This window comes from Anolis sagrei, chromosome 4, assembly GCF_037176765.1.
Source record: "Anolis sagrei isolate rAnoSag1 chromosome 4, rAnoSag1.mat, whole genome shotgun sequence".
Taxonomy (NCBI): Eukaryota; Metazoa; Chordata; class Lepidosauria; order Squamata; family Dactyloidae; genus Anolis; species Anolis sagrei.
In genome coordinates, this window is record NC_090024.1 from 4,767,311 (window position 1) to 4,793,693 (window position 26,383).

A 26,383-nucleotide genomic window follows, 5' to 3' on the forward strand; every position below is an offset into this window, starting at 1 on the left:
TGGACAGGGAGGGGGCCAGCCGTCTAGCCTGCCGCAGCTGAAAGAAGGCGGTTCTGCTCACAGCGGAGACCTCGGCCTCCATCGTCTGCAAAGGGTCCAAAAGGACTCTCAGACTCTTGACCAACGATGATGGGCGTAGCGCCTCGCCATCCAGGGTAGGCAGCTGGATGTCCCCACTGCCCGGTCGACTCAGCCATAGGATCTCCGTCTTTGCTGGATTCACCCTCAACCTGCTGGCACGCAGCCATCCAGTAACAGCCTTGAGGCACTGATGGAAACAATCGGGCACAGAGTCCGGTCGGCCTTCCATCTTCAGCACCAGCTGAGTGTCATCAGCATACTGGTAACACTCCAGCCCAAAACCTCGAACCAGCTGAGCAAGTGGTCACATATAGATGTTAAATAACAGAGGGAAGAGAATGGCCCCCTGAGGTTTATAAATAAAGGATTATTATTATTATTATTATTATTATTATTATTATTATTATTAAGTACCCTCTCCTTCTCCTGCCTCACCTTCCAAGTTGTTTCAGACTTAATAATAATAATAATAATAACAACAACTTTATTTATACCCCTGAAGGCAAAAGGGAAAGTGAAGTATGGTGGCCACACTGGCTGTGTCCTCACGCTTGGGGGGGGGGGGGGGGGCAGGGGAGGTGTCTTTTTTAATTTTAAAGGTGTTTTTGTGGGGTTTTTTCTCCAGTGATGGTCACACCTTGGATGGTGAAGAGTTTTGTTGCCAAATTTGGGGTCATTTGGCCCCGTAGTTTTTTGTTTTTGTTTTTGACGTACTCACGACACACAGAGCATTTATATATATATAGATATACGAGGGGTATTTTTTAAGTAAGGTCCGTTTCATTGTAGAAACTAGTCGTTCGCACGCATACCGCAACGAGCGCGCGCGTCGTGTACCGGCATGCCTCAGGAACAACTGTGCTCAATTTACGCTCTGTAGCTAACCTGTACGGTTCTGTTTTGTGCTTTAAAAATGTTGAAGACTATCAACTCACTCTCCGCATGTGAAGTTCGCTCAGTGATACGGTTTTTGTCAGCAAGGAACCTGCCTGCTGCAGAAATTCATCGACAGATTTGTGAAGTGTACGGTGATACTGTTATGAGTGAAAGCAAAGTGCGTAAGTGGGTACGACAATTCAAAGATGGCCGTGACAACATCCATGATGAGGACCGCTCCGGTCACCCTTCTTTGATTACAGACGGCAGTGAACTTTTGGTTATTGGAGCAAGTGGCAAGTTTTTATGAAGAGGGTATTTTAAAATTGGTTCAGAGGTATGATATAGGCTTGGGCAGTTTCGTTCGTTAATTTCGTTCGTTCGTTATTAATTCGTATTTAAATTAGTTTATGATCCAATATTGAGCCATGCAGGAATAGTGTGAGGAGTAAATTAGATTCAAAACAATTTTTTCAATTTATTTCGAAATTATTTTGAAATTATTTTGTAATTATTTTCGCATGTCTGGTGCAAGTTTTATAGTTGTTGTTTGTTTTATCACACCAACAGTCAACAACAGAGGGAGAGGGAAGCTTCAGAAGTTCCTCCTGTCCCATTTGGAGGTTTTTTTTAGCATATTGCGCAATCGCTTCCGCCATTAACGAATCGATTCGTAATTATACGAAATTTCATAAATTTCGAAATTTTTAAAAGGAAAATTTCGGAATTCTTTTAAAAAAACGAAATGCAATGGACCCCTAAAAACGAAACGAGTTTAGAAACAATTTTTTCCGTTGTTACCCAGGCCTATGATAAGTGTTTGAACAAACTTGGCAACTATGTCGAAAAATAGAGTGAAGTATGTACTTTCTGAAAATAAATTTACTTTTTTGAAATAAACTTTCGTTGTGTACTTATGTTCCAACGGACCTTACTTAAAAAATACGCCTCGTATATGTACACATACACAGGAGACCTGGCACAAGATTCAAATTCAAATAATGGTTCCGGTCCAGTGTATCTGTCCGAACGTATCTCCTGCTACGTCCCACCTCGGAGTTTGAGATCATCTGGGGAGGCCCTGCTCTCGACCCCACCACTCTCACAAGTGAGGCTGGTGGGGACAAGGAGCAGGGCTTTCTCAGTGGTGGCCCCTCACCTGTGGAACTCACTCCCCGGGGAAATCAGAGCATCACCATCCCTCCTCTCCTTCAGGAGGAGGGTGAAGACTTGGTTATGGGACCAGGCCTTTGGGCAACCAGACAATTAAGACCAGCAGGATTGACGAAATGGTATTAAAAGCAGATCTATGAGACAGCAAACACTGATAATGTAAGGGAGGAATTAGGTTTGTATTGATTTTATTGATTTTATTGATTTTATTGGAATAATGCATGTAGCTGTTGGTAATTGTGAATTTATTGTAATTTGTGATGATTGTTGTGATGCAGGCATCTAATCGTGCCTTTACTGTGTAAGCCGCCCTGGGTCCCCTTCGGGGTGAGAAGGGCGGGGTAAAAGAACCCCAAAGAAATGAATAAATAAATGTTGCCAGGGGCAGAGGGGTAGGGGAAACATGGTGCATTGACCCTAAGGCTGAGCTTTCCAAAGTGTGCCGGGACATGTTAGTGTGTCGGTTGTCATGCACTGAGGTGTTGCACAGACTCGAATAAATATGGGTAGTCTCTTTTCTCCAGGAGGATGGAAGAGGAGGATGGATGGAAGCAGCCTTTGGTTCCAGCCATGGATGAGTTCCCTCTCCCGGAGCCTCACCTGTGTGGAAGGATGGATGCTGCTGGGGATCTCCTTGAGGCCCAGGGAGCCGCACTCCACAGTCGTGCTGTAGCAGCGGCAGGTGGACGGGCAGGAGCGCACCTGGGCAGCCATCAGCCCCAGCAGGAAGAGGGAGAGGCGGGAGGGCGAGGCCATCCTAGAACAGCTGCTGGCAGAGAAGGAAGCAAAACCCAATTAGCAGAGCAGTAGGCTTAATCTATTGCATGACGTAACACGATTTTTGTTCCTGGGTGATCAATGCCATTTACTAATTGGTTCCATCATAAAAACAACCATGGTCCCGGTAGCAGACACCATTGCATTTATCAACTAGATCAGTGGTTCTCAACCTTCCTAATGGCTGAACATTAAAAATGAAATATTCGTAGATGATCTAACGGTTATAATAGAAGATCTAACACAGTGGTTCTCAACCTTCCTAATGCAGTGACCCCTTAATAAAGTTCCTCATGTTGTGGTGACCCCCAACCATAACATTATTTTTGTTGCTACTTCATAACTGTCATTTTGCTACTGTTATGAATGGTAATGTAAATATTTGATATGCAGGATGTATTTTCATTCACTGGACCAAATTTGGCACAAGTATCCGATACACCCAAATTTCAACACTGGTGGGGTTGATTTTTGTCATTTGGGAGTTGCAATTGCTGGAATTTATAGTTAACCTACAATCAAAGAGCATTCTGAAATCCACCAGTGATGGAATTGAACCAAAGTTGGTACACAGAACTCCCATGACTACCAGAAAATACTGGAAGGGTTTGGTGGGCATTGCCCCTGAGTTTTGGAGTTGTAGTTCACCTACATCCAGAGAGCACTGTGGACTCAAAGAATGATGGAGCTTGACCAAACTTGGCACAAATACTCAATATGCCCAATGTGAACATTGGTAGAGTTTGGGGAAAATAGACTTGTCATTTGAGAGTTGTATTTGCTGGAATTTATAGTTCACCTACAATCAAAGAGCATTCTGAACTCCATCAATGATGGAATTGAACCAAACTTGGCACACAGAACTCTCATGCCCAACAGAAAATACTGGAAGGGTTTGATGGGCATTGACCTTGAGTTTTGGAGTTGTAGTTCACCTACATCCAGAGAGTACTGTGGACTCAAAAAATCTTGGAGCTGGACCAAACTTGGCACGAATATTCAGTATGCCCAAATGTGAACACTGATGGAGTTTGGGGAAAATAAACTTGACATTTGGGAGTTGTATTTGCTAGGATGTATAGTTCACCTGCAATGAAAGAGTATTCTGAACCCCACCAACAGCAGAAGTGGGCCAAACTTCCCACACAGAACCTTCATGGCCAACAGAAAATATTGTGTTTTCTGATGGTTTTTGATGGCCCCTTTGACACCTCCTGGCGACCCCCCCAGGGGTCCCGACCCCCAGGTTGAGAACCATTGAACTAGATGTTCCCAGAATACATCAAGGCTCTGTTTCACCATTGCCTCACCACCAGCTACTTTCAGTGGGACAATGAATTCTACGAACAGAAAGATGGAGTAGCTATGGGGAGCCCTCTCAGCCCGGTCATAGCTAACTTCTCCATGGAACACTTTGAAAAACAAGCCCTGGAGACAGCAACCAAAAAGCCCACGATATGGTTCAGATATGCGGATGACACTTTAACCATTTGGAGCCATGGAGAAGAAGAACTCAACAGGTTCCTGGACCATCTTAACAGCATCCACCCAAACATCCAGTTCACCATGGAAAAAGAAAATGAAGGAAGACTGCCTTTCCTAGATGTCCTAGTCATCCGCAAACCAGATCAACAGTTGGGTCACACCATTTACAGAAAACCCACACACACAGATAGATATCTCTACATAAAAACTCCAACCATCACCCAAGTCAAAAAAGAAGCACCATTAAAGCCTTGGCAGACTGTGCAAAAAGAATCTGCGAACCCCACTTCCTCCAAGAGGAACTGAACCACCTCAACTGGGTTCTCCAGGCCAATGGAGACTCCACCTCAGACATCAGAAGAGCTGCAAGACAACCGAGAAGAAGCCACGAGAGTCAAGACGAAGATCCACCCAGAGGAAAAGTGTTCTTGCCATACATCAAGGGAACCACTGACCGCAGAGGGAAGCTGATGAGGAAACACAACATACAAACTATCTAGAGACCCACCAAGAAAATCCAACCAATGCTATGTTTAGCGAAGGACAAGAGGGATCCTCTCACTTCTGCAGGAGTCTATCGTATACCACACAGCTGTGGACAAGTCTCCAGAGGGACCACCAAACGCAGCAGTATTGCCCAAACATGAATCAAGGAACATGAAAGGTGTGACGGCGCGAGTGGCGCCACCTATATGTAGAACTGTAAGTTGCAGGATTTGAACTGTTGTATCATGCCTGATTTTGCCTTTTTACCCTGTAAATGTATAGTAGGATTTATTGGTTGTTTATAGCTGTCAATCAATGTTGTTTACACCAATTGAATTGCTCCTCCTGCTCAATTGTTTGACCCCCCCCCCACCTCTTCCTAGAGAGCAGGACAGTGTTTCCTTTTCCATTCCACCATCAAACTTTCTACCAGATGGACGTGTGAGAGAGAGACTTGGCTCTGAAGCCCTTGATTAAGTTACCTCTCAGCACCAATTCTGAGGTTCTTACCCTTGAGACTTATGCTTCATGTTCAGATCAACCTGGACGACGTTGAGAAGTCTCAAGCGCCTTCAAACCAATTCTTTGGCACCAGAGGAAGGCTTTGTACCTTCAAAATATAGGCCATTGGAATTGGGGTTGTGATTATTCCGATATTCACAGCCATTGAGAAAGAGGGACCTGGAAAAGCTTCTCAGCTGCAAAACTCCTTGGACCCAAGACAACCAGAGACTGTAATGTATATTTTCCTTTACCCCTTTGAAACTTCCAGCTTATTGCCTTAAAGGGATAACTCTTTGTGAACAATAAAACTTATTTTGAGTTATCTACACTGTTTTGGTCCTTGGGAGTTCCAGTTTTCCTAAAGGAGGACAAGAAGCAATCCCCTGGGGGAAAGTGCCTCTTTCACTAAGAGTTATAGCCCCCAGGCACAACGGCACAAAAGGCACTGCAGACTCCTTCAACCAGAGAAGTCAGCCGTAGCAGAGCACCTGATGAACCAACCTGGACACAGCATATAATTTGAGAACACAGAAATGCTAAACCACTTTAACAACCACCAGGTTAGGCTACACAGAGAAGCCACTGAAATCCACAAGCAGGTGGACAATATCCACAGAAAGGAGGAAACCATGAAAATGAACAAAATCTGGCTACCAGTATTAAAAAACTCTAAAATTATAACAGCAAAACAACATTCAAACACAGGGAAACTCCAGAGAGGAAACAATCAGGGACAGCTAATCGCCTCTCAACGAAAGATTCTCTCAGGCACTCACAAGCCACACCAAAAAACTGCCAGACCATCAAATGCTAATCAAGGTGGTCATTTGAAACATTCACACCTAGCTCCAACAGACAAGAGTTCTTTCTCCCACCCTGGACCTTCCACAGATATATAAATCCAATTTTCCTAGTTCCAACAGACCTCACAACCTCTGAGGATGCTTGCCATAGATGCAGGCAAAACATCAGGAGAGAATGCCTCTAGAACATGGCCATATAGCCCGAAAAAACTACAACAACCCAGGACCAAGTTGTTTTTGCCAACTGACTTTGTGGCAACTCTATAAATCCTATAGTGTTGTCAAAGGCTTTCATGGCTGGAATCACTGGGTTGTTGTAGGTTTTTTTGGGCTACATGGCCATGGTCTGGCTACCAGTATTAAAAAAAACTCTAAAATTACAACAGCACAACAACAGAGAGGAAACAAACAAGGACATCTCATCACCTCTCAACAAAAGATTGCCCCAGGCACTGTCAGGCCATTATATGCTAATCAAGGTGGTCGGTTGAAACATTCACACCTAGCTCCAGCAGACAAGAGTCCTTTGTCCCACCCTGGTCATTGCATAGATATATAAACCCTTTTCCCTAGTTCCAACAGACCTCACTACCTCTGAGGATGCTTGCCATAGATGCAGGCGAAATGTCAGGAGAAAAGCCTCTAGAACATGGCCATATAGCCTGAAAAAACCTACAACAACCCAGGGATTCCGGCCATGAAAGCCTTCGACAATACATTAGACCTCACAACCTCTGAGGGTGCTTGCCATAGATGCAGGCGAAACATCAGGAGAGAATGCCTCTAGAACATGGCCATATAGCCCGGAAAAAAACCTACAATAGCCCAGGACCAAGTTGTTTTTGCCATTTGACTTTGTGGCAACCCTATGAATTCTAGTGTTTTTGGGTAAGGGAACTTCAAGAGATGGTTTGGCCTCTGGAATATTATCTAGAGCATCTGGGGTTCTTTTTGGACTTGGGGAAGAGTCTTCTTTTTTGCATTGACACTCCCAACATGTTGTCTTGGGGATGCTGGGAGTGGCAGTGCCCCAAAGACCCCCTTTCCCAGTTCTCTGCTATATTTGGAGGGGAAAGGGACCAAGGGGGGATCTTGTGTGTCCGCAAGCCTTCAAGGAGCTCCAGAGCTTGCTTGGGATGGTAACCACGAGAGATTCGGAATAGAGATATCACTGGATTCGTAGCATCATTGGTACCCAATATCGGTACGCAAATGCATAGGAATCAAAACCCAAATTGGAAGCAAAGTGAGGGATTCCCAAAGGGCAATGCACTCACCTTGTTCCCTTGCACCGGAGACCTGGGTTTCCATGCGCCCGGCTCTTCCTCCCTATTAGATTTTGATGCATCTCGGCTCCGGAGCTCCTAAACCTATTAGAGGCTTTTCCATTGTCGGCAACAATCAGGGCAAAGCCCCGTAAGGCTAAAGGGTGATGATGAGAAGAGCCTGCGCGTGGGGTGGATTTGGGGTTCTCTGAAAGTCACCCCAATTCAAAGAGGTAGAAAGAGACAAGAAAAAGGGACGCGTTTGGAAGAATAAATCATTTGGAGGAGGAGAGATTTTCCAGCAGAACTAAGGAGGAAGATATTTCCCCATTACATGAAGCATCTTTAATGCAACCGGATGGATGCGTTAATGGTCAGCTATTTAAAGAAGGGTTAAGATCTCATTTGGTGTAATGGGTGGTGAAGTGACTCCAGGGATCAGGGTTTGAGTCTCCCCTTGGCCATGGAAACTTACTGGTCAGACTGGTCAATCTCAATAATAATAACAACACTATGTATTATTTTTGTTCCTGGGTTATCAATGTCATTTCCTAATCATAAAAACATAGAGAAAGTATATGAAACTGCAGTATCTTTGTTTTTGCAGGACATCCGCAGCACATCCTGCTATAGTTTTTCAATCAATATCTCATTGAGTCTCAAGCAATTCAACATAGTTTGTGGCATAAAAACAAAGTTTATGGAGTACTTAGTAGGTCTGCACAATTAAACAGGAAATAACACTTTCAAACCAGGAACAGAAAAAAAATCAAATTTGTTTATGTAATGTAGTATTTCAGCCTGTGATTGTGTCTGATGTTGATGCTCATGATGGGAATGAGGATATTGTTCCTGAGGATGGGCCTGAGGATGATCAGTGCCATTTACTAATTGGTTCCATCATAAAAACATGTGAAAACTTTGCCTTTGTGGGAGGGACATCCCGCTATAGCACATTTTGGTCTAGTTTTCCAATGAATATCTCATCATCAGGTCTCAACCAATTCAACTTAGCTGTTGCCTCAGTTACCAACACTGACCAGACTGGGCGGAAAATTCCCCTGACCTCTCTAATATACACATGAAATCATGCCTTCTCCCATGACTTCATGATATGGGTCTCTTCTCTAACAAGCACTATGACCTTTGAAGATTCTGTTGAGCAGCACGAAGTTTATGAAAACTGAGTCTCCTATCAACCAGCTCATTATCTTGCAACTCATCATTCTCTCCACCTGGGATTTCAGCCTCTTAACTCATTTCTCTAGAGAACTACTCTTCTGCACCATTTTGGCACCTCTCTGGAATATGGAGCAGAACAACTACTTTCAAAGTAAGGACTGCACAATTCAACAGGAACTCATGGAATCATAGAATCATAGAGATGGAAGAGACCTCCTGGGCTATCCAGTCCAACCCCTTTCTGCCAAGAAGCAGGAATATTGCATTCAAATCACCCCTGACAAATGGCCATCCAGCCTCTGTTAAAAAGCTTCCAAAGAAGGGGCCTCCACCACACTCCAGGGCAGGGAGTTCCACTGCTGAACGGCTCTCACAGTCAGGAAGTTCTTCCTCATGTTCAGATGGAATCTCCTCTCTTGTAGTTTGAAGCCATTGTTCCGCGTCCTAGTCTCCAAGGAAGCAGAAAACAAGCTTGCTCCCTCCTCCCTGTGGCTTCCTCTCACAAATTTATACATGGCTATCATATCGCCTCTCAGCCTTCTCTTCTTCAGGCTAAACATGCCCAGCTCTTTAAGCTGCTCCTCATAAGACTTATTCTCCAGACCCTTGATCATTTTAGTCACCCTTCTCTGGTTTAAAACTGGCTTCTCTGGTTTAAAACTGGCTTCTCTGGCTTGAGCTGAGGCCAGGAAATTCCTTCCTTCCCTGGTTTAAAACTGGCTTCTCTGGCTTTAAAACTGGCTTCTCTGGCTTGAGCCGAGGCCAGGAAATTCCTTCCTTCCCTGGTTTAAAACTGGCTTCTCTGGCTTTAAAACTGGCTTCTCTGGTTTAAAACTGGCTTCTCTGGCTGGAGACGAGGCCAGGAAATTCCTTCCTTTTCTGGTTTAAAACTGGCTTCTCTGGCTTGAGCCGAGGCCAGGAAATTCCTTCCTTCCCTGGTTTAAAACTGGCTTCTCTGGCTTTAAAACTGGCTTCTCTGGCTTGAGCCGAGGCCAGGAAATTCCTTCCTTCCCTGGTTTAAAACTGGCTTCTCTGGCTTTAAAACTGGCTTCTCTGGCTTGAGCCGAGGCCAGGAAATTCCTTCCTTCCCTGGTTTAAAACTGGCTTCTCTGGCTTCAAAACAGGCTTCTCTGGCTGGAGCCGAGGCCAGGAAATTCCTTCCTTGCCTGGTTTAAAACTGGCTTCTCTGGCTTGAGCCAAGGCCAGGAAATTCCTTCCTTCCCTGGTTTAAAACTGGCTTCTCTGGCTTGAGCCAAGGCCAGGAAATTCCTTCCTTCCCTGGTTTAAAACTGGCTTCTCTGGCTTGAGCCAAGGCCAGGAAATTCCTTCCTTCCCTGGTTTAAAACTGGCTTCTCTGGCTTTAAAACTGGATTCTCTGGCTGGAGCTGAGGCCAGGAAATTCCTTCCTTCCCTGGTTTAAAACAGGCTTCTCTGGCTTGAGCTGAGGCCAGGAAATTCCTTCCTTCCCTGGTTTAAATCTGGCTTCTCTGGCTTTAAAACTGGCTTCTCTGGCTTTAAAACCGGCTTCTCTGGCTGGAGCCGAGGACAGGAAATTCCTTCCTTTTCTGGATTAAAACTGGCTTCTCTGGATTGAGCTGAGGCCAGGAAATTCCTTCCTTCCCTGGTTTAAATCTGGCTTCTCTGGCTTGAGCTGAGGCCAGGAAATTCCTTCCTTCCCTGGTTTAAATCTGGCTTCTCTGGCTAGAGCCAAGGCCAGGAAATTCCTTCCTTCCCTGGTTTAAAACTGGCTTCTCTGGCTTGAGCCGAGTCCAGGAAATTCCTTCCTTCCCTGGTTTAAATCTGGCTTCTCTGGCTTTAAAACTGGCTTCTCTGGCTTTAAAACCGGCTTCTCTGGCTGGAGCCGAGGACAGGAAATTCCTTCCTTTTCTGGATTAAAACTGGCTTCTCTGGATTGAGCTGAGGCCAGGAAATTCCTTCCTTCCCTGGTTTAAATTTGGCTTCTCTGGCTTGAGCTGAGGCCAGGAAATTCCTTCCTTCCCTGGTTTAAATCTGGCTTCTCTGGCTAGAGCCAAGGCCAGGAAATTCCTTCCTTCCCTGGTTTAAAACTGGCTTCTCTGGCTTGAGCCGAGTCCAGGAAATTCCTTCCTTCCCTGGTTTAAAGCTGGCTTCTCTGGCTTGAGCTGAGGCCAGGAAATTCCTTCCTTCCCTGGTTTAAAACAGGCTTCTCTGGCTTGAGCCGAGGCCAGGAAATTCCTTCCTTCCCTGGTTTAAATCTGGCTTCTCTGGCTTTAAAACTGGCTTCTCTGGCTTTAAAACCGGCTTCTCTGGCTGGAGCCGAGGACAGGAAATTCCTTCCTTTTCTGGATTAAAACTGGCTTCTCTGGCTTGAGCCGAGGCCAGGAAGTTCCTTCCTTCCCTGGTTTAAATCTGGCTTCTCTGGCTTTAAAACTGGCTTCTCTGGCTGGAGCCGAGGACAGGAAATTCCTTCCTTTTCTGGATTAAAACTGGCTTCTCTGGATTGAGCTGAGGCCAGGAAATTCCTTCCTTCCCTGGTTTAAATCTGGCTTCTCTGGCTTGAGCTGAGGCCAGGAAATTCCTTCCTTCCCTGGTTTAAATCTGGCTTCTCTGGCTAGAGCCAAGGCCAGGAAATTCCTTCCTTCCCTGGTTTAAAACTGGCTTCTCTGGCTTGAGCCGAGTCCAGGAAATTCCTTCCTTCCCTGGTTTAAAGCTGGCTTCTCTGGCTTGAGTTGAGTCCAGGAAATTCCTTCCTTCTCTGGCTTTAAAACTGGCTTCTCTGGCTTGAGTCGAGAAAAGCAGGCAGAGAAAAGCAAGTGGAGGAAATTCTTCCCTTTTCTGGTTTAAAACTGGCTTTTCTGGCTTAAGTCAAGGACCAGAAACAGAGAAAAGCAAGCGGAGGAAATTTCTCCCTTTTTTGGTTTAAAACTGGCTTCTCTGGCTTGAGCCGAGGCCAGGGACCAGAAGTGGGGAAAAGCTGAATAATTACTGATTCACTTCATGAGTCGTAACAAAAATGGCAGAAAACGCTCCGGAAGGGCAAAGGACTTCTGGTTTTCTTTAAAACTTCGAAATCGCTTCAAAAAGGTAATGTTTTTGACTTTATTCCAAATTACGAAGATTCCGACAGTACCTAACCATGCCTAGCCTCCAGACAGATGCCCTTCCAACCTCTGTTTGGAGACACCATCCTCTCCCGGAAGCAGTCCATTCCTGTAGCAAACGGTGCTTACAGGCGAGCCTTGCACGCCTTCCTTGTTCTCTTTCCCTTCTCAATTACAGACCAAAGCTGACATCAACATACATCTTTGCGCTCCCGCAATCTCCTGCTGCAAAAAGCCATTATCCCTGTTTTGGCGTTACAGCGGTTGTTTAGCATTCGTGGGCAGATGCTCCAGCAAATGCACATTATGTTTTGATGGCGCCGTCGTGCATTAATGTGCCATGCTGCCGAGACGCTCCCCGCCTCCCTGTTATCATTTTGCTGACCTTGTTTTCCCCCTTCTTTCTCCTGCGTTCATCTTCTGCATCTGGCAATTTTATGACCGCTTTCGAGCATAATTTTAAATTTCAGGAGCCACAGTTTGGAACACAAATAGAAACAACTTCCATAGAAAGCCCTTTAAAAAAAACGTGAAGGTTAAGCTAGATGCTATGCTGTGAGCCATGTGCACAAAGCTATTTTGGAACGGGTTATTTATGGCATTTTTCCAGGAGGAGAACAATTAGCAGGAGCGAAGGGAGCGATTTGAAATGCTCGTGCCATCTTGAAATAGCTAAAGGTTGCCCAGAAGCCCGACCTAAGCTTCATGCAAATAGCTTTGTTTTCAAACATGGATGGGTCAATGAATGCCATCGATCAAGCATGACAGAGATGTCTGCAATTCTTTGAGAACTTCTGTTGACTCTCCTTCTTTGGAGGTCTTCAAATGGAGGTTGGGTGGCCGTCTGTTGGGAGTGCTTTAATTGTGTCTTCCTGCATGACAGAAAGGGGGTTGGGTTAGATGGCCTTTGGGGTTCCCTTCCAACTTTAGTGCACTACAATCATAGAATCAAAGAATCCTAGAGTTGGAAAAAACCTGGTGGGCCATCCAGTCCAATCCCATTCTGCCAAGAAGCAGGACAATTGCCTTCAAACCACCCCCGACAGATGGCCATCCAGCCTCTGTTTAAAAGCTTCCAAAGAAGGAGCCTCCACCATACTCTGGGGCAGAGAGTTCCACTGCTGAACAGCTCTCACAATCAGGAAGTTCTTTCTCATGTTCAGATGGAATCTCCTTTCTTGTAATTTGATCAGAGAGTTGGGTGGGCATCTTTCAGAAGTGCCTTTCATTGCATATTCCCGCAGGTCAGAGGGGAGTCAGACTAGATGGCCTTTGGGAACCCCTTCTAACGATAGTGGAGAATAGACTTCCCTAGAGAGTGGTGGGGTCTCCTTCTTTCGTGGGTCTCTAAACAGAGGTTAAATGGACATCTTTCAGGAGTGCTTTGGTTGTGCCTTTCCACATGAGGGCAGGACTAGATGATCTTTGGAGGTCCCTCCCCATTTGGAAATTATATAATAATATTTTATTTATTTATTTAGAACTTTTATATACCGGTCTTCTCAACCTCCGCAGAGGGACTCAGGCCGCTTCACAACAAAAATTCACAAACAGTAGTTTAAAACATCCCACCACATAATGCACTAATACATAAAATACATTAAAATACTATCATATAATTACACAAGGCCAAGTCATCAGAATAAAATCACAATTCATCACCATCTGTCTGTGTGGTCAAGAGTTCTTGACTCACTCATTGAATGCTAAATTCCAAAGCCAAGATTTCACCAGCTTTTTAAAAGTCAGGAGAGAAGGGGCAGTTCTAATCTCCAGTGGGAGAGAGTTCCAGAGCCATGGGGCCACCACCGAGAAGGCCCTGTCCCTCGTCCCCACCAGACGCGATTGCAAGGGTGGTGGGACCGAGAGCAGGGCCCCTCCTGAAGATCTTAACAACCTTGATGGTTCATAGGGGAGAATCCATTCGGACAGGTAAATTGGGTCGGAGTCGTTTAGGGATTTATAGGTCAACACCAGCACTTTGAATTGTGCTTGGAAACCAATTGGCAGCCAGTGGAGATGATGTAACAGAGGAGTAGTATGCTCCCTGTACCCCGCTCCTGTTAGTAATCTGGCTGCCGCTCGTTGGACTAGTTGTAGCTTCTGGGCAGTCTTCAAAGGCAACCCCACGTAGAGAGCGTTGCAGTAGTCTATACAGGATGTAACCAGAGCGTGGACCACCATGGCCAAGTCAGACTTCCCAAGGTACGGGCACAGCTGGCGCACAAGTTTTAATTGTGCAAAAGATCCCCTCACCACCGCCGAGACCTGGGGTTCCAGGCTCAGCGATGAGTCCAGGATCACTCCCAAGCTGCAAACCTGCGCCTTCAAGGGGAGTGTAACCCCTTCTAACACAGGCTGTAACCCTATGCCCTGTTCGGCCTTTTGACTGACCAGGAGTACCTCTGTCTTGTCTGGATTTAGTTTCAATCTGTTAGCTCTCATCCAGTCCATTACAGCGGTCAAGCACCGGTTCAGGACTTGGACAGCCTCCTTAGTAGCAGGTAGAAAGGAGTGACAGAGTTGGGCATAATCTGTGTACAGGTGACACCGCACCCCGAAACTCCGGATGATCTCTCCCAACGGCTTCATGTATATGTTAAACAACATAGGGGACAGTACAGAACCCTGCGGAACTCCACAGTACAATAGCCATGGAGTCGAGCAGGAGTCCCCTAATAACACCTTCTGGGAGCGACCCTCGAGGAAGGACCGGAGCCACTGCAAAGCAGTACCTCCAAGGCCCATTCCCACGAAGCATCCCAGGAGGATACCGTGGAATACAGTTGGAAGAGACTAATACAGAATCATAGAACCAGAAGGGATCCTCAACTCCTGCCATGGAGGAAGACTGAATCAAAGCACTCCTGACAGATGGCCACCTAACCATGCTGGAGCTTTCGTATGCTTGTATTGGAAGGTCTTTGCATTTTATTCCATGGCCGAAGGAGACTGGATTCGATGTTTCTCGGGGATATCTTCCAACTTTAAAATTATATATCATTAATGACAAACCAATAGCAAGCATTATTTTGGTGAAGTCTCCTTCTTTGGAGCTTTTTAAGCAAAGGCTGGACGGATGGCCATCTGTCAAGAGTGCTTTGATTGGGTCTTCTTGACTATCCTTTATTTGTATGGCTACTCCTTGGGATTTATTTCTGACTCTAGATTTCAACTCTGTTTCTCAATCCAACCCTTAAAGGAACAGCAACCACCTCCAATTTCAGTCTGGTTTTTTGGGCCAATATAACTATGTGTTGTGACTCTGAGTCTGAAGCTGAGCTCGCTGGGCCTTCCGAGCCAGAATTCCTACAGGATGATGATGAGGAGGATGGGTAACAGATTTCTGTACATGCTTCAGACAGGGCTGACGGTGGGGCTGCTGAAGGAGAAACAGCAAGTCAGTTCCCAGGGAAAAGGAATGTGAGACTGATAACGAGAGTGAATTCCCACACGGCCAGGTGGAGACGTCTTTGCCTTCCCACAGTGATCTGGTCCAGCTGGACCACGATAAGGGGTTGCATAGCCTTGAAGATAATGAATTAATGAGCAGGCAAGATCGTCTGCAATTAAGGCTCCGGAGAAGCACTCACTTGGCTAGTAAGCGAGAAGCCAAGGGGGCCAAAGGTCAACGCAATGCATTCATGTCTGCAAAGGGTATTTAGCCTTGTAGCTGACAAGCAGGGGCTGTCAGTCCAACGTAGCTCTTCTCATGCAAACTTCTGTGGATTAACTTTGGCTTTTAGCAGCATGCTTCTGGCTTCCTGAGTCTGGGATTTGGGCCTTGTTTTCAACTGTTTACCATGGACTCTTGTTTGACCATTGCTAAAGGATTATGCTTCATGTTTTTGCCTTTGGATCTTGGGAACTTTGTCTTTGCATTTAAGCCTTTGTCCTGCCTATGGAACTTTTGCATTTCTTATACTTTGTTTTGATTTTGCCTTTTTCTCAATAAACTACAAAACCTACAACTTTGGTGTGGTGGTGTCGGGATCAAGGTGAAAGCTGCCCTGAGTTGCAACACCATGTATGACAAAATTGAAAAAAAAATCCATTTCTGTTCCTGGTTTGAAAGTGTTATTTCCTGTCTAATTGTGTGGTACTGACTCTGAAAGTAGTTGTTATACTTCAAAAACTTTGTTTTTGTGGCTGCCTCAAACTACATTGAATTGGATGAGACTCAATCAGATATCCATTGAAAAACAATAGCCAAATGTGCTGCAGGATCTCCTGCAAAAACAAAGTTTGTGCAGTTTAATAAACTTTCCCCATGTGTTTATGATAAAACCAATTAGGAAATGACATTTATAACCCAGGAACAAGACTAGTGTAACCCAGCATCCTCTCTTTGCACCAAGGGTATCTATTGATTTTGGTCCAAGAGACTAGCATTCAAAGCCATGCTTCTTTTGCACCCTTTGATGCCCATTTGTGGACATGATGCTTGCGCCACAAGACCCAAGGGGAGGCCGTTGCTACTTCCTGGCGCTTGACGTCTCGCTGCCTTAATTGCCTCCCAGTCTCTCTAATGTATAATTAATAACGAGGCGGCCAGACCTGATTAAGCTTTCATCCAGTCCACAGGAGATGGAGATGCTCTTCTCATTTGATGCTGTTTGCATCATGCACTGCCCTGCCAGGGACCTTCCTTCCTTCCTTTCTTGCAAGGCTCCTTCCTTCCTTCCTTCCTTCCTTCCTTCCTTCCTTCCTTCCTTCCTTCCTTCCTTCCTTTCTTGCAAGACTCCTTCCTTCCTTCCTTCCTTCCTTCCTTCCTTCCTTCCTTCCTTCCTTCCTTCCTTCCTTCCTTCCTTCCTTCCTTCCTTCCTTCCTTCCTTCCTTGCAAGCCAAGGAAAGGTAAGGTAAGGTAAGGTAAGGTAAGGAAAGGAAAGGAAAGGAAAGGAAAGGAAAGGAAAGGAAAGGAAAGGAAAGGAAAGGAAAGGATGCTCTTGCAAAAGCATCATTTCCCAAAAACCCAACTGAGCCGGTGCGCTAATAATAATGTTTCAGCTACAGGAAGCAAGCCGTCATTTGGCAAACGGAGGAGGTCATTTGGGAACCAGGGTCATTAAGTGGGGAAAAGGACTTGGGAAAAGATGGAAAGAGAAAAGCCAGTATCCTCCGCCACATAAATATCCGCACCGTGTAGCAGCTACCGTTGCCTTTCCTTGCTTGAAGGTTAAGAAATGGGGTTCTGCTTTGCAAGAAAGCTAATGTTCCCAACCATTTTCTCTGTTGTAGAAAACACAGGGCCTATGTGCACATGCAGAGTGCCATTTTCAAATAATTATAAAAATGCCAATTTTCACTAACCTATACAGGTACCAACTTATCTACCTATCTTCTCTCTCTCTCTCTCTCTCTCTCTCTCTCTCTCTATCCAATCATACATACATCCATCTCTTACCTATCCAATCATATCTAGCTAGCTAGCTAGCTAGTTAGCTAGCTATCCAATCATATCTAAATATTTATTTGTTATTTATTTAAAACATCTATATTCCGCCATTCTTACCCCCACAGGGTACTCAGGGTGGAGCACAACATATATATGGCAAACATTCAATGCTGGGACATAAAACCATAAATATATACCAACATTAAAATCACTTATATTCATCTATCTATCTATCTATCTATCTATCTATCTATCTATCTCCATTTCTCCAACCATATTTATCTATCTAGCTATCCAATCATATCTACCTATCTATCTACATATCAATCTATCAATCAATCAATCATCTATCCAATCATCCACATCTCTGCCTGCCTACCTGCATACCTAATCTATCTATGCAATCATCCAAATCTATCTACCTACTTGCCTGACTACCTTATCTATCTATCCAATCATCCACCCATCTAGCTGTCTTATCTATCCATTCATATCTAATCATATCTATCAATCCATCCATTCAATAATCTCTATCCAATTCTATCTATCTATCTATCTATCTATCTATCTATCTATCTATTAATATCTATCTATCTATCTTTCCAATCATATCTATCCATCCATCTATCTATCTATCTATCTATCTATCTATCTATCTATCTATCTATCTATCTATCTATCTATCTTTATATCTATCCAATATCTATCTACCCAATCTATCTATCACTCTATCTATCTATCTATCTATCTATCTATCTATCTATCTATCTATCTATCCATCCATCCAATCACCTCGCTCTCTAATCTATCAATATCTATCTATCCAATCATATCTATCTACCCAATCTATCTATCACTCTATCTATCTATCCATCCAATCATCTCTCTCTAATCTATCAATATCTATCTAATCATATCTATTTACCCGATCTATCTCTCTATCACTCCATCCATCCATCTAATCATCTCTCTCTCTCTCTCTCTCTCTCTCTAATCTATCAATATCTATCTATCTAATCATATCTATCTACCCGATCTATCACTCTATCTATCTATCTATCTATCTATCTATCTATCTATCCATCAATCCATCCAATCATCTCTCTCTAATCTATCAATATCTATCTAATCATATCTATCTACCTGATCTATCACTCTATCACTCCATCCATCCATCCAATCATCTTTCTCTCAATATCTATCTATCAATATCTATCTATCCAATCATATCTATCTATGTAATCTAGCTATCAATATCTACCTCTCTTCTTCTCTATTCAATCGTATCTGTTGATCGATTGATCAATCTAGCTATCCAATCATATCTATCTATTTAGCCAACTGTCTGTCTGTCTTTCTGTCTCTCTCTCTCCATCCATCTATCTAATCTAGCTATCCAATAATATCTATCTATTTATCTATCTATCCAATCACCAATCTATCCAGTCATCTTTATCTATCTATACATCTCTCCATCCTTCCATCCATCCAATGGATGCTTCACTTTTCTCCCAGGATGTGACCGAGGGCTGCTTACAGAAGGTATACCAATGTGGTCACTTAACACTTCAGTTGAGCATTTAGAAATAAGACTTTGAGGATCCGAAGAAAAGGGTGAGGAAAAATGGTGGAGGGAAGGTTGTCCAAGGAAATAGAATTATTGGGGGGATGAAAGGGATTGAGAGAGTTCAGGATTCTCCGTGTTTTGACTTGGTCATTAATGGAGACTGGAGGCAGGGGTGTTATTCCAAGTGATGTCTAAACCAAAGCCGAACATTGTGGGACTATGAGTATGACTTCCTGCCATCTAGACTGTCACTTTGCATGAAGCTCAAAATACCATTGACTTTTCCAAGTGCTGAATCATAGTGTTGACTCATGTTCAGCTTGGGGTCTCCTAAGATGATTCCAAGCCAGGCGTCACCCATCATATATCTGTGCATAATTGTCAAAGTGTACTTCCTTACATTTCTCCCCGTTGACATTTTTAGAAGCGGATTTCTGCTTCCAAAAATGTCAATAGGGAGAAATGTAAGATAGTATGAGGGTTGAATGAAAAGTAATGCCTCCACCTTCATTCACTTTCCCACATAATCACCAGACAATTGGATACATTTCTGCTAACGATGAACAAGTTTTCTGAAGCTGTCACGGAAGAAGTCGACACTCTGTTTACGCAACCGGCATCTCACAGTTCTCTCAACGTCTTCATCAGAAGCATAACGATGTCCCCGCAGATCTTCTTTAATTATCAGGAACAGATGGAAGTCAGGCGGTGCTAAATCTGGACTGTATGGAGGATGTCATACAGTGGGGAGATCCAGTCTCTGAAGTTTCAGGTGTCAGCATCCTGGGTACCCATTGTGCACAGATCTTCCGATAGCCAAGCAAAGCAATAACGTGACCCTCATGTTCTTGTGAAATGCCGATTATGCTTGAAATTTCTCTCCAAGTGATATGTCGATCGTTCTGAATCAAGCTGTCAATCTATAGCCTGTGAAACTTGGTGGTTGCTGTCACAGGACGTCCAACTCTTTGTTTGTCACGCAAGTCAGATGTTCCCACTTCAACATGTTGAAACTTTCTCACCCAATGGCACACAGTACTCACATCAACACAACCCACATAAACAGCTTGCATTCTCTGATGAATTTCCTTTGGGGTGACACCTTCTGCTGTTCAGAATTCAATGACTGTGGTTGTTTAAGTCGCATGGACTGACCGTCTGTGCAGGGTTCCATACTTCACACTTCAACAACACAGCCATTCAATGCTAAGGCTTCCCGTCAAAATAGAACTGTAGAGGAGAGTCTACTGAACAAGCCAGTACCTGCCACATACGTTGCTTAAGTCGCATTGACTGACCATCTGTGCAGGGTTCCATACTTCGCACTTTAACAACACAACCATTCAATGCTAAGGCTTCCCGCCAAAATGGAACTGTAGAGGAGAGTCTACTGAACAAGGCAGTACCTGCCGCATACTTATTTATTTATTATTTATTTCGGGTATTTCTACCCCGCCCCTCTCAACCCCCGAAGGGGGACTCAGGGCGGCTTCCAACCGGCATACATTGATGCCTACAATTCACACAGTATAGTAACAATAAATTATAACAGTTAAAACATTACATTAATACAATACATTGCTTAAGTCGCATTGACTGACCGTCTGTGCAGGGTTCCATACTTCGCACCTTAACAACACAACCATTCAATGCTAAGGCTTCTCGCCAAAATGGAACTGTAGAGGAGAGTCTACAGAACAAGCCAGTACCTGCCGCATACATTGCTTAAGTCGCATTGACTCACCGTCTGTGCAGGGTTCCATACTTCGCACTTTAACAACACAACCATTCAATGCTAAGGCTTGCTGCCAAAATGGAACTGTAGTTGAGAGACTACTGAACAAGCCAGTACCTGCCGCATATGTTGCTTAAGTTGCATTGACTGACCGTCTGCGCAGGGTTCCATACTTTGCACTTTAACACCACAACCATTCAATGCTGAGGCTTCCAGCCAAAACGGAACAGTAGAGGAGAGTCTACTGAACAAGCCAGTACCTGCCGCATACGTTGCTTAAGTCGCATTGACTGACCGTCTGCGCAGGTTTCCATACTTTGCACTTTAACAACACAACCATTCAATGCTGAGGCTTCCCGCCAAAACGGAAAAGTAGAGGAGAGTCTACTGAACAAGCCAGTACCTACTGCATACGTTGCTTAAGTCGCATTGACTGACCGTCTGTGCAGGGTTCCATACTTCGCACCTTAACAACACAACCATTCAATGCTGAGGCTTCCCGCCAAAACGGAAAAGTAGAGGAGAGTCTACTGAACAAGCCAGTACCTACTGCATACGTTGCTTAAGTCGCATTGACTGACCGTCTGTGCAGGGTTCCATACTTCGCACCTTAACAACACAACCATTCAATGCTAAGGCTTCCCGCCTAAACGGAACAGTAGAGGAGAGTCTACTGAACAAGCCAGTACCTGCCGCATATGTTGCTTAAATCGCTTTGACTGACTGTCTGTGCAGGGTTCCATACTTTGCACTTTAACAACACAACCTTTCAATGCTGAGGCTTCCAGCCAAAACGGAACTGTAGAGGAGAGTCTACTGAACAAGCCAGTACCTGCCGCATACGTTGCTTAAGTCGCATTGACTGACCGTCTGCACAGGGTTCCATACTTCACACTTTAACAACACAACCATTCAATGCTAAGGCTTCCCGTCAAAATGGAACTGTAGAGGACAGTCTACTGAACAAGCCAGTACCTGCTGCATACCAGTACTGCCATCTGTTGAGGAGTTACGAAGGTGGAGGCATTACTTTTCATTCAACCCTTGTACAACTTGACAATTGGGCAAATTTTTTGTATGGAAAAAAGGATAAAATATTTGGGGCTTTTCAGTTCATACGAAGGAGAGAAATAGCAAACGGGGAGCAGATTTCTGCCACTGCAAGAGCTCATTCCCCTCCGCCTTCCATCACCCCGTAATACAGCAACAACTTGGGTTCGTCCCAGGAAGCAGATCTATAGCCTGGTCCATCTCGGGCTGAAATTAAATACTCTTTTATTCTTGGAGCTCTTTCAGCCATGAATTACGGCTTCATAAATCAAGGGGGGAAACGAGGCTCCCGGTGTTCCTTCATCTTGCAAGTTAACAGGCTAAAGAGGGGGCATTTGCAGTGCAGAATGAACGAGGTTTGAATAAGGCTATGGGGTCCTGGGAGGTGTAGTTTGGGGAACACTGAACGTTGAGAAAACCAAAGTGCTCTTCCAGCAGTCACCAGCCAACTCCTCTCCAATGCCAGAGATACAGCTCAATGGTGTAACATTAGAAAATGTTGACCACTTCCACTCCCTTGGCAGCCACCTCTCCACCAAAGTCAACATCGACACCAAAATACAACACCGCCTGAGCTCTGCGAGTGCAGCATTCTTCTGAATGAAGCAGAGAGTGTTTGAGGACTGGGACATCCACAGGGATACCAACTTGCTTGTTTATAAAGCTATTGTCCTCCCAACCCTGCGAGACATGGACTGTCTACAGGCGTCACATAGAATCATAGAATCAAAGAGTTGGAAGAGACCTCATTGGCCATCCAGTCCAACCCCATTCTGCCAAGAAGCAGGAATATTGCATTCAAAGCACCCCTGACAGATGGCCATCCAGCCTCTGCTTAAAAGCTTCCAAAGAAGGAGCCTCCACCACACTCCGAGGCAGAGAGTTCCACTGCTGAACGGTTCTCACAGTCAGGAAGTTCTTCCTCGTGTTCAGATGGAATCTCCTCTCTTGTAGTTTGAAGCCATTGTTCCTTTGCGTCCTAGTCTCCAGGGAAGCAGAAAACAAGCTTGCTCCCTCCTCCCCGTGGCTTCCTCTCACATATTTATACATGGCTATCATATCTCCTCTCATCCTTCTCTTCTTCAGGCTAAACATGCCCAGCTCCTTAAGCCGCTCCTCATAGGGCTTGTTCTCCAGACCCTTGATCATTTTAGTCTCCCTCTTCCTCTGGACACATTCCAGCTTGTCAATATCTCTCTTGAATTGTGGTGCCCAGAATTGGACACAATATTCCAGGTGTGGTCTAACCAAAGCGGAATAGAGCATGGGGAGCATGACTTCCCTAGATCTAGACACTATGCTCCTCTTGATGCAGGCCAAAATCCCATTGGCTTTTTTTGCCGCCACATCCCATTCCTGGCTCATGTTTAACTTGTTGTCCACGAGGACTCCAAGATCTTTTTCACACGTACTGCTCTCGAGCCAGGCGTCACCCATTCTGTATCTTTGCATTTTGTTTTTCCTGCCAAAGTGGAGTATCTTGCATTTGTCCCTGTTGAACTTCATTTTGTTAGTTTTGGCCATTCATCTCTCTAATCTGTCAAGATCGTTTTGAATCCTGCTCCTGTCCTCTGGAGTATTGGCTCTCCCTCCCAATTTGGTGTCGTCTGCACTCTAAGCGTGCACTGCGAAAGTGTGCGTTCTCTTTCCGTGTCCATGTGTGTTTTGAAAATATTGTAATCTGACCTGATCCTCAAAGGAAGGGGATTAAATGCGAAAAGTATCGGCCTCTTAATAACGAGGGATTATAAAGGATCCTCCTTGGAGATTATACGGGATCAGGCGTGATGTTTCATCCTAAAGCCCAGATGGGAGCAATTGGGAGCAGAATGGGGAAAAAGTGACCTTGGGTGCATCTTCTGCACGGTGGAGTGAATGCGGTTTGACATCACTTGAACCACCATGGCTCCATGCAATGGCATCCTGGGAGCTCTAGTTTGAGTTGCAGTCTTTGTCAGGGGAGGCTAAGTCTTTATTAAACTCCAATTCTCAGGAGCTGTGACAGCTAAAGTGGTGCCAAACGGAGTTCCTTCTGCAGTGCAGACACACCCCAGGACAGAGGGTTAATGGATTTCTATTTTGTGCCGTAAAGCAAGAGCTTAGTTCCTCTCTGTCCGGTGTATTTAGAGAACTGCAATTCACTCCAAAGCAGCTTATGGGCACAGAAAGGATTTCAGAGACAGCTGGGTAAGGACTGGGATTAGCAAAGGAAGGATGCATCTACTCAGGCACTTGGTTGCTTGCGAAAAAGGCAAGGCGGCACAGTGATTTGACCCAAGTTAGAGATAGATGGTCATCTGTCAGGAGAGATTGGATGGTGTCCTCTGCCTGGCAGAAGGAGGCTGGGCTGGATGACCTTTGGGAGTCCCTTCCAACTCTTATTGTTCCTTGTGATCTGTAGGTTTAAGTTCCTTGCTGTAAATGAAAGGCAAGGTGGCACAGCAATTTGACCCAAGTTAGAGATAGATGGCCATCTGTCAGTAGAGATTGGATGGTGTCCTCTGCCTGGCAGAAAGGGGCTGGGCTGGATGACCTTTGGGAGTCCCTTCCAACTCCTATTGTTTCTTGTGATCTGTAAGTTTAAGTTCCTTGCTGTAAACGTAAAGGTTTATATGCGCCTTGGGTGTGTGCGTTCAGCTTCTGCCTTGTCAACTTGTTTACTCTACTTGAATTCTCCAGTACCACTGCTCATGTTTCTTAACTACTTTAATACACTGAAAGAGTGTGACTAGATCAAGCATAGGCAAACTTGGGCCCTCCAGGTGTTTTGGACTTCAACTCCCACAATTTCTAACAACTGGTAGGCTGTTAGGAATTGTGGGAGTTGGAGTCCAAAACACCTGGTGGGCCTAAGTTTGCCTGTGCCTGCTATAAACCAAGCTGCATTCATTCCAAATAGTTGTCTTCTTCTAAATTGTGAGTTTCAAGTTTGGAGAGGAAATGGGATATAACAACAACAACAACAACAACAACATGTCTCTCCAAGTCTATAATTCCAAATAACAACAATACAAGGCCTGCTGTTTGCACATTAATGCTTTCCATTGCACTAGAGAGTTGTTAACGTTGACACAAGATGATATTAATCAGGGGTGCATCTACACTGTAGTTTGAAGCCACTTCGACTGCTATATTATTATCCTATTGAATCCAGGGATTTCTAGTTCGTCAAGGAAGTGTCTTGGGCTGCACCTGTGCTGTGGAATGGATGGCCAATGCTCTGGAGTTCTGAATAGCTTCATGATCTGAATGAGATGTTGTTGTTGTCGTCGAAGGCTTTCATGGCTGGAATCATTGGGGCATTGTAGTTTTTTTGGGCTATATGGCCATGTTCTAGAAGCATTCTCTCCTGACATTTCGCCTGCATCTATGGCAAGCATCCTCAGAGGTTGTGAGGTCTATTATTATTATTTAATACACAACAAGATGAGTCCACAGCAAACAAGATCACTCTGCTGGTTGTTGTATTGGATCACACATCGGACACTTCCCAAGTGTCTAGGACTGTGTGATGTATAGGGTGACCTTTTGTAGCTGACAGGTGGTGATTTTGTCAGTGCCAATTGTTTTTAAGTGCAGGCCAAGGTCTTGAGGCACTGCACCCAGTATGCCGATCTCCACCAGGATCCCCTTGACTGGCTTGTGCCAGAATCTTTGCAGTTCGATCTTTAAATTCTCATATCATGTCAGCTTTTCCAGTTGTTTCTCTTCAATCCTGCTGTCACCTGGGATTGCAACATCAATGATCCATATTTGGTTTTTTAACACCATTGTGAGGTCAGGAGTCTTGTGCTCCAAAACTCTGTCTGTCTGAATCCGGAAGTCCCAGAGTAGTTTGATGTGTTTATTTTCTGTAACTTTTTCTGGCAGTTCTTTGTCACAGGCAGATGGTATTTGTGGCACAAGTTCCAATGGATTTTTTTTTTGGTCGTGTCAGGAGTGACTTGAGAAACTACAAGTCGTTTCTGGTGTGAGAGAATTGGCCATCTGCAAGGACGTTGCCCAAGGGACGCCAGGATGTTTTGATATTTTACCATCCTTGTGGGAAGCTTCTCTCATGTCCCCGCATGAAGAGCTGGGGCTGACAGAGGGAGCTCATCCATGCTCTCCCCAGATTCAAACCAGCGACCTGTCAGTGTTCCATCCTGCCGGCACAGGGGTTTAACCCACTGCGCCACGGGGGGCTCCTATATAGTTCCATTGAATCATCTGAGCAAGGGTGTTGTGCCTCTGCTTGTAGTCTGTCTGCGTGATCTTCTTGCAGCAGCTGAGGATGTGATCTATTGTTTCATCTGCTTCCTTGCAGAGTCTACACTCCTCCTCCCTGTGGCTTCCTCTCAGATATTTATACATGGCTATCATATCTCCTCTCACCCTTGTCTTCTTCAGGCTAAACATGCCCAGCTCCTTAGGCCGCTCCTCATAGGGCTTGTTCTCCAGACCCTTGATCATTTGAGTCGCCCTCCTCTGGACACATTCCAGACTTGTAAATCTACATCTCTTTATAGGCTCCAACACATTCCTAGAAATGTATCATCCATATGCTCAGAGGCAGTGGAAGAAATGCACTCTGCATATACCCAGAGGCATCAAAAGAAGTGCATTCTGCATGTGATTAGAAGCAATGCAAGAATACATTCTGCATATTCTCAAAGGTGGTGCAAAATGTCTTTCCTATATGCTCAGAGACAGTGCAAGAAATATGCTCCCCAAGCACTTGGATTATATCTTTCCTCTCCTCTTTTATGATTGCTGCTAAATTCCCATGCACCCTCACAGAGTTGTATAAAGTCATGTTAAAGGCCACCAAAAAGCGATTCAGAGGTTGGGTGTTCAGGAAAACACAGCTAGGATTGTGTTGTAAAACTCAACAGCTGAAACAATGGGTCGGCACTAAAGCCCAACAATGCAAGACTCGCAACGG

The 26,383-nt window shown here is 44.7% G+C and overlaps 1 protein-coding gene across 7 annotated transcripts in view; it reads right to left on the bottom strand.

Moving 5' to 3' along the window:
* LRRC24 (leucine rich repeat containing 24) overlaps positions 1-26,383 on the bottom strand; it is a 52,326-nt gene that overhangs the window by 10,990 nt on the left and 14,953 nt on the right. For 3 of the 7 annotated variants that reach the window (XR_010909787.1, XR_010909786.1, XM_060775992.2), the window contains exons 1-2: positions 7,463-7,548; positions 2,731-2,896 (exon numbers count right to left, since the gene is read on the bottom strand). Coding sequence is in view for 5 of the 7 variants with exons in the window: in XM_060775992.2 (XP_060631975.2) it covers positions 2,731-2,896; positions 7,463-7,533 (237 nt within the window). In the remaining 2 variants the exon portion in view is untranslated. Of the gene's footprint in view, positions 1-2,730; positions 2,900-7,462; positions 7,549-26,383 lie in introns of those variants that run through there. The other 4 variants (XM_067467231.1, XM_067467233.1, XM_067467232.1 and 1 more) reach the window with 2 other exon arrangements.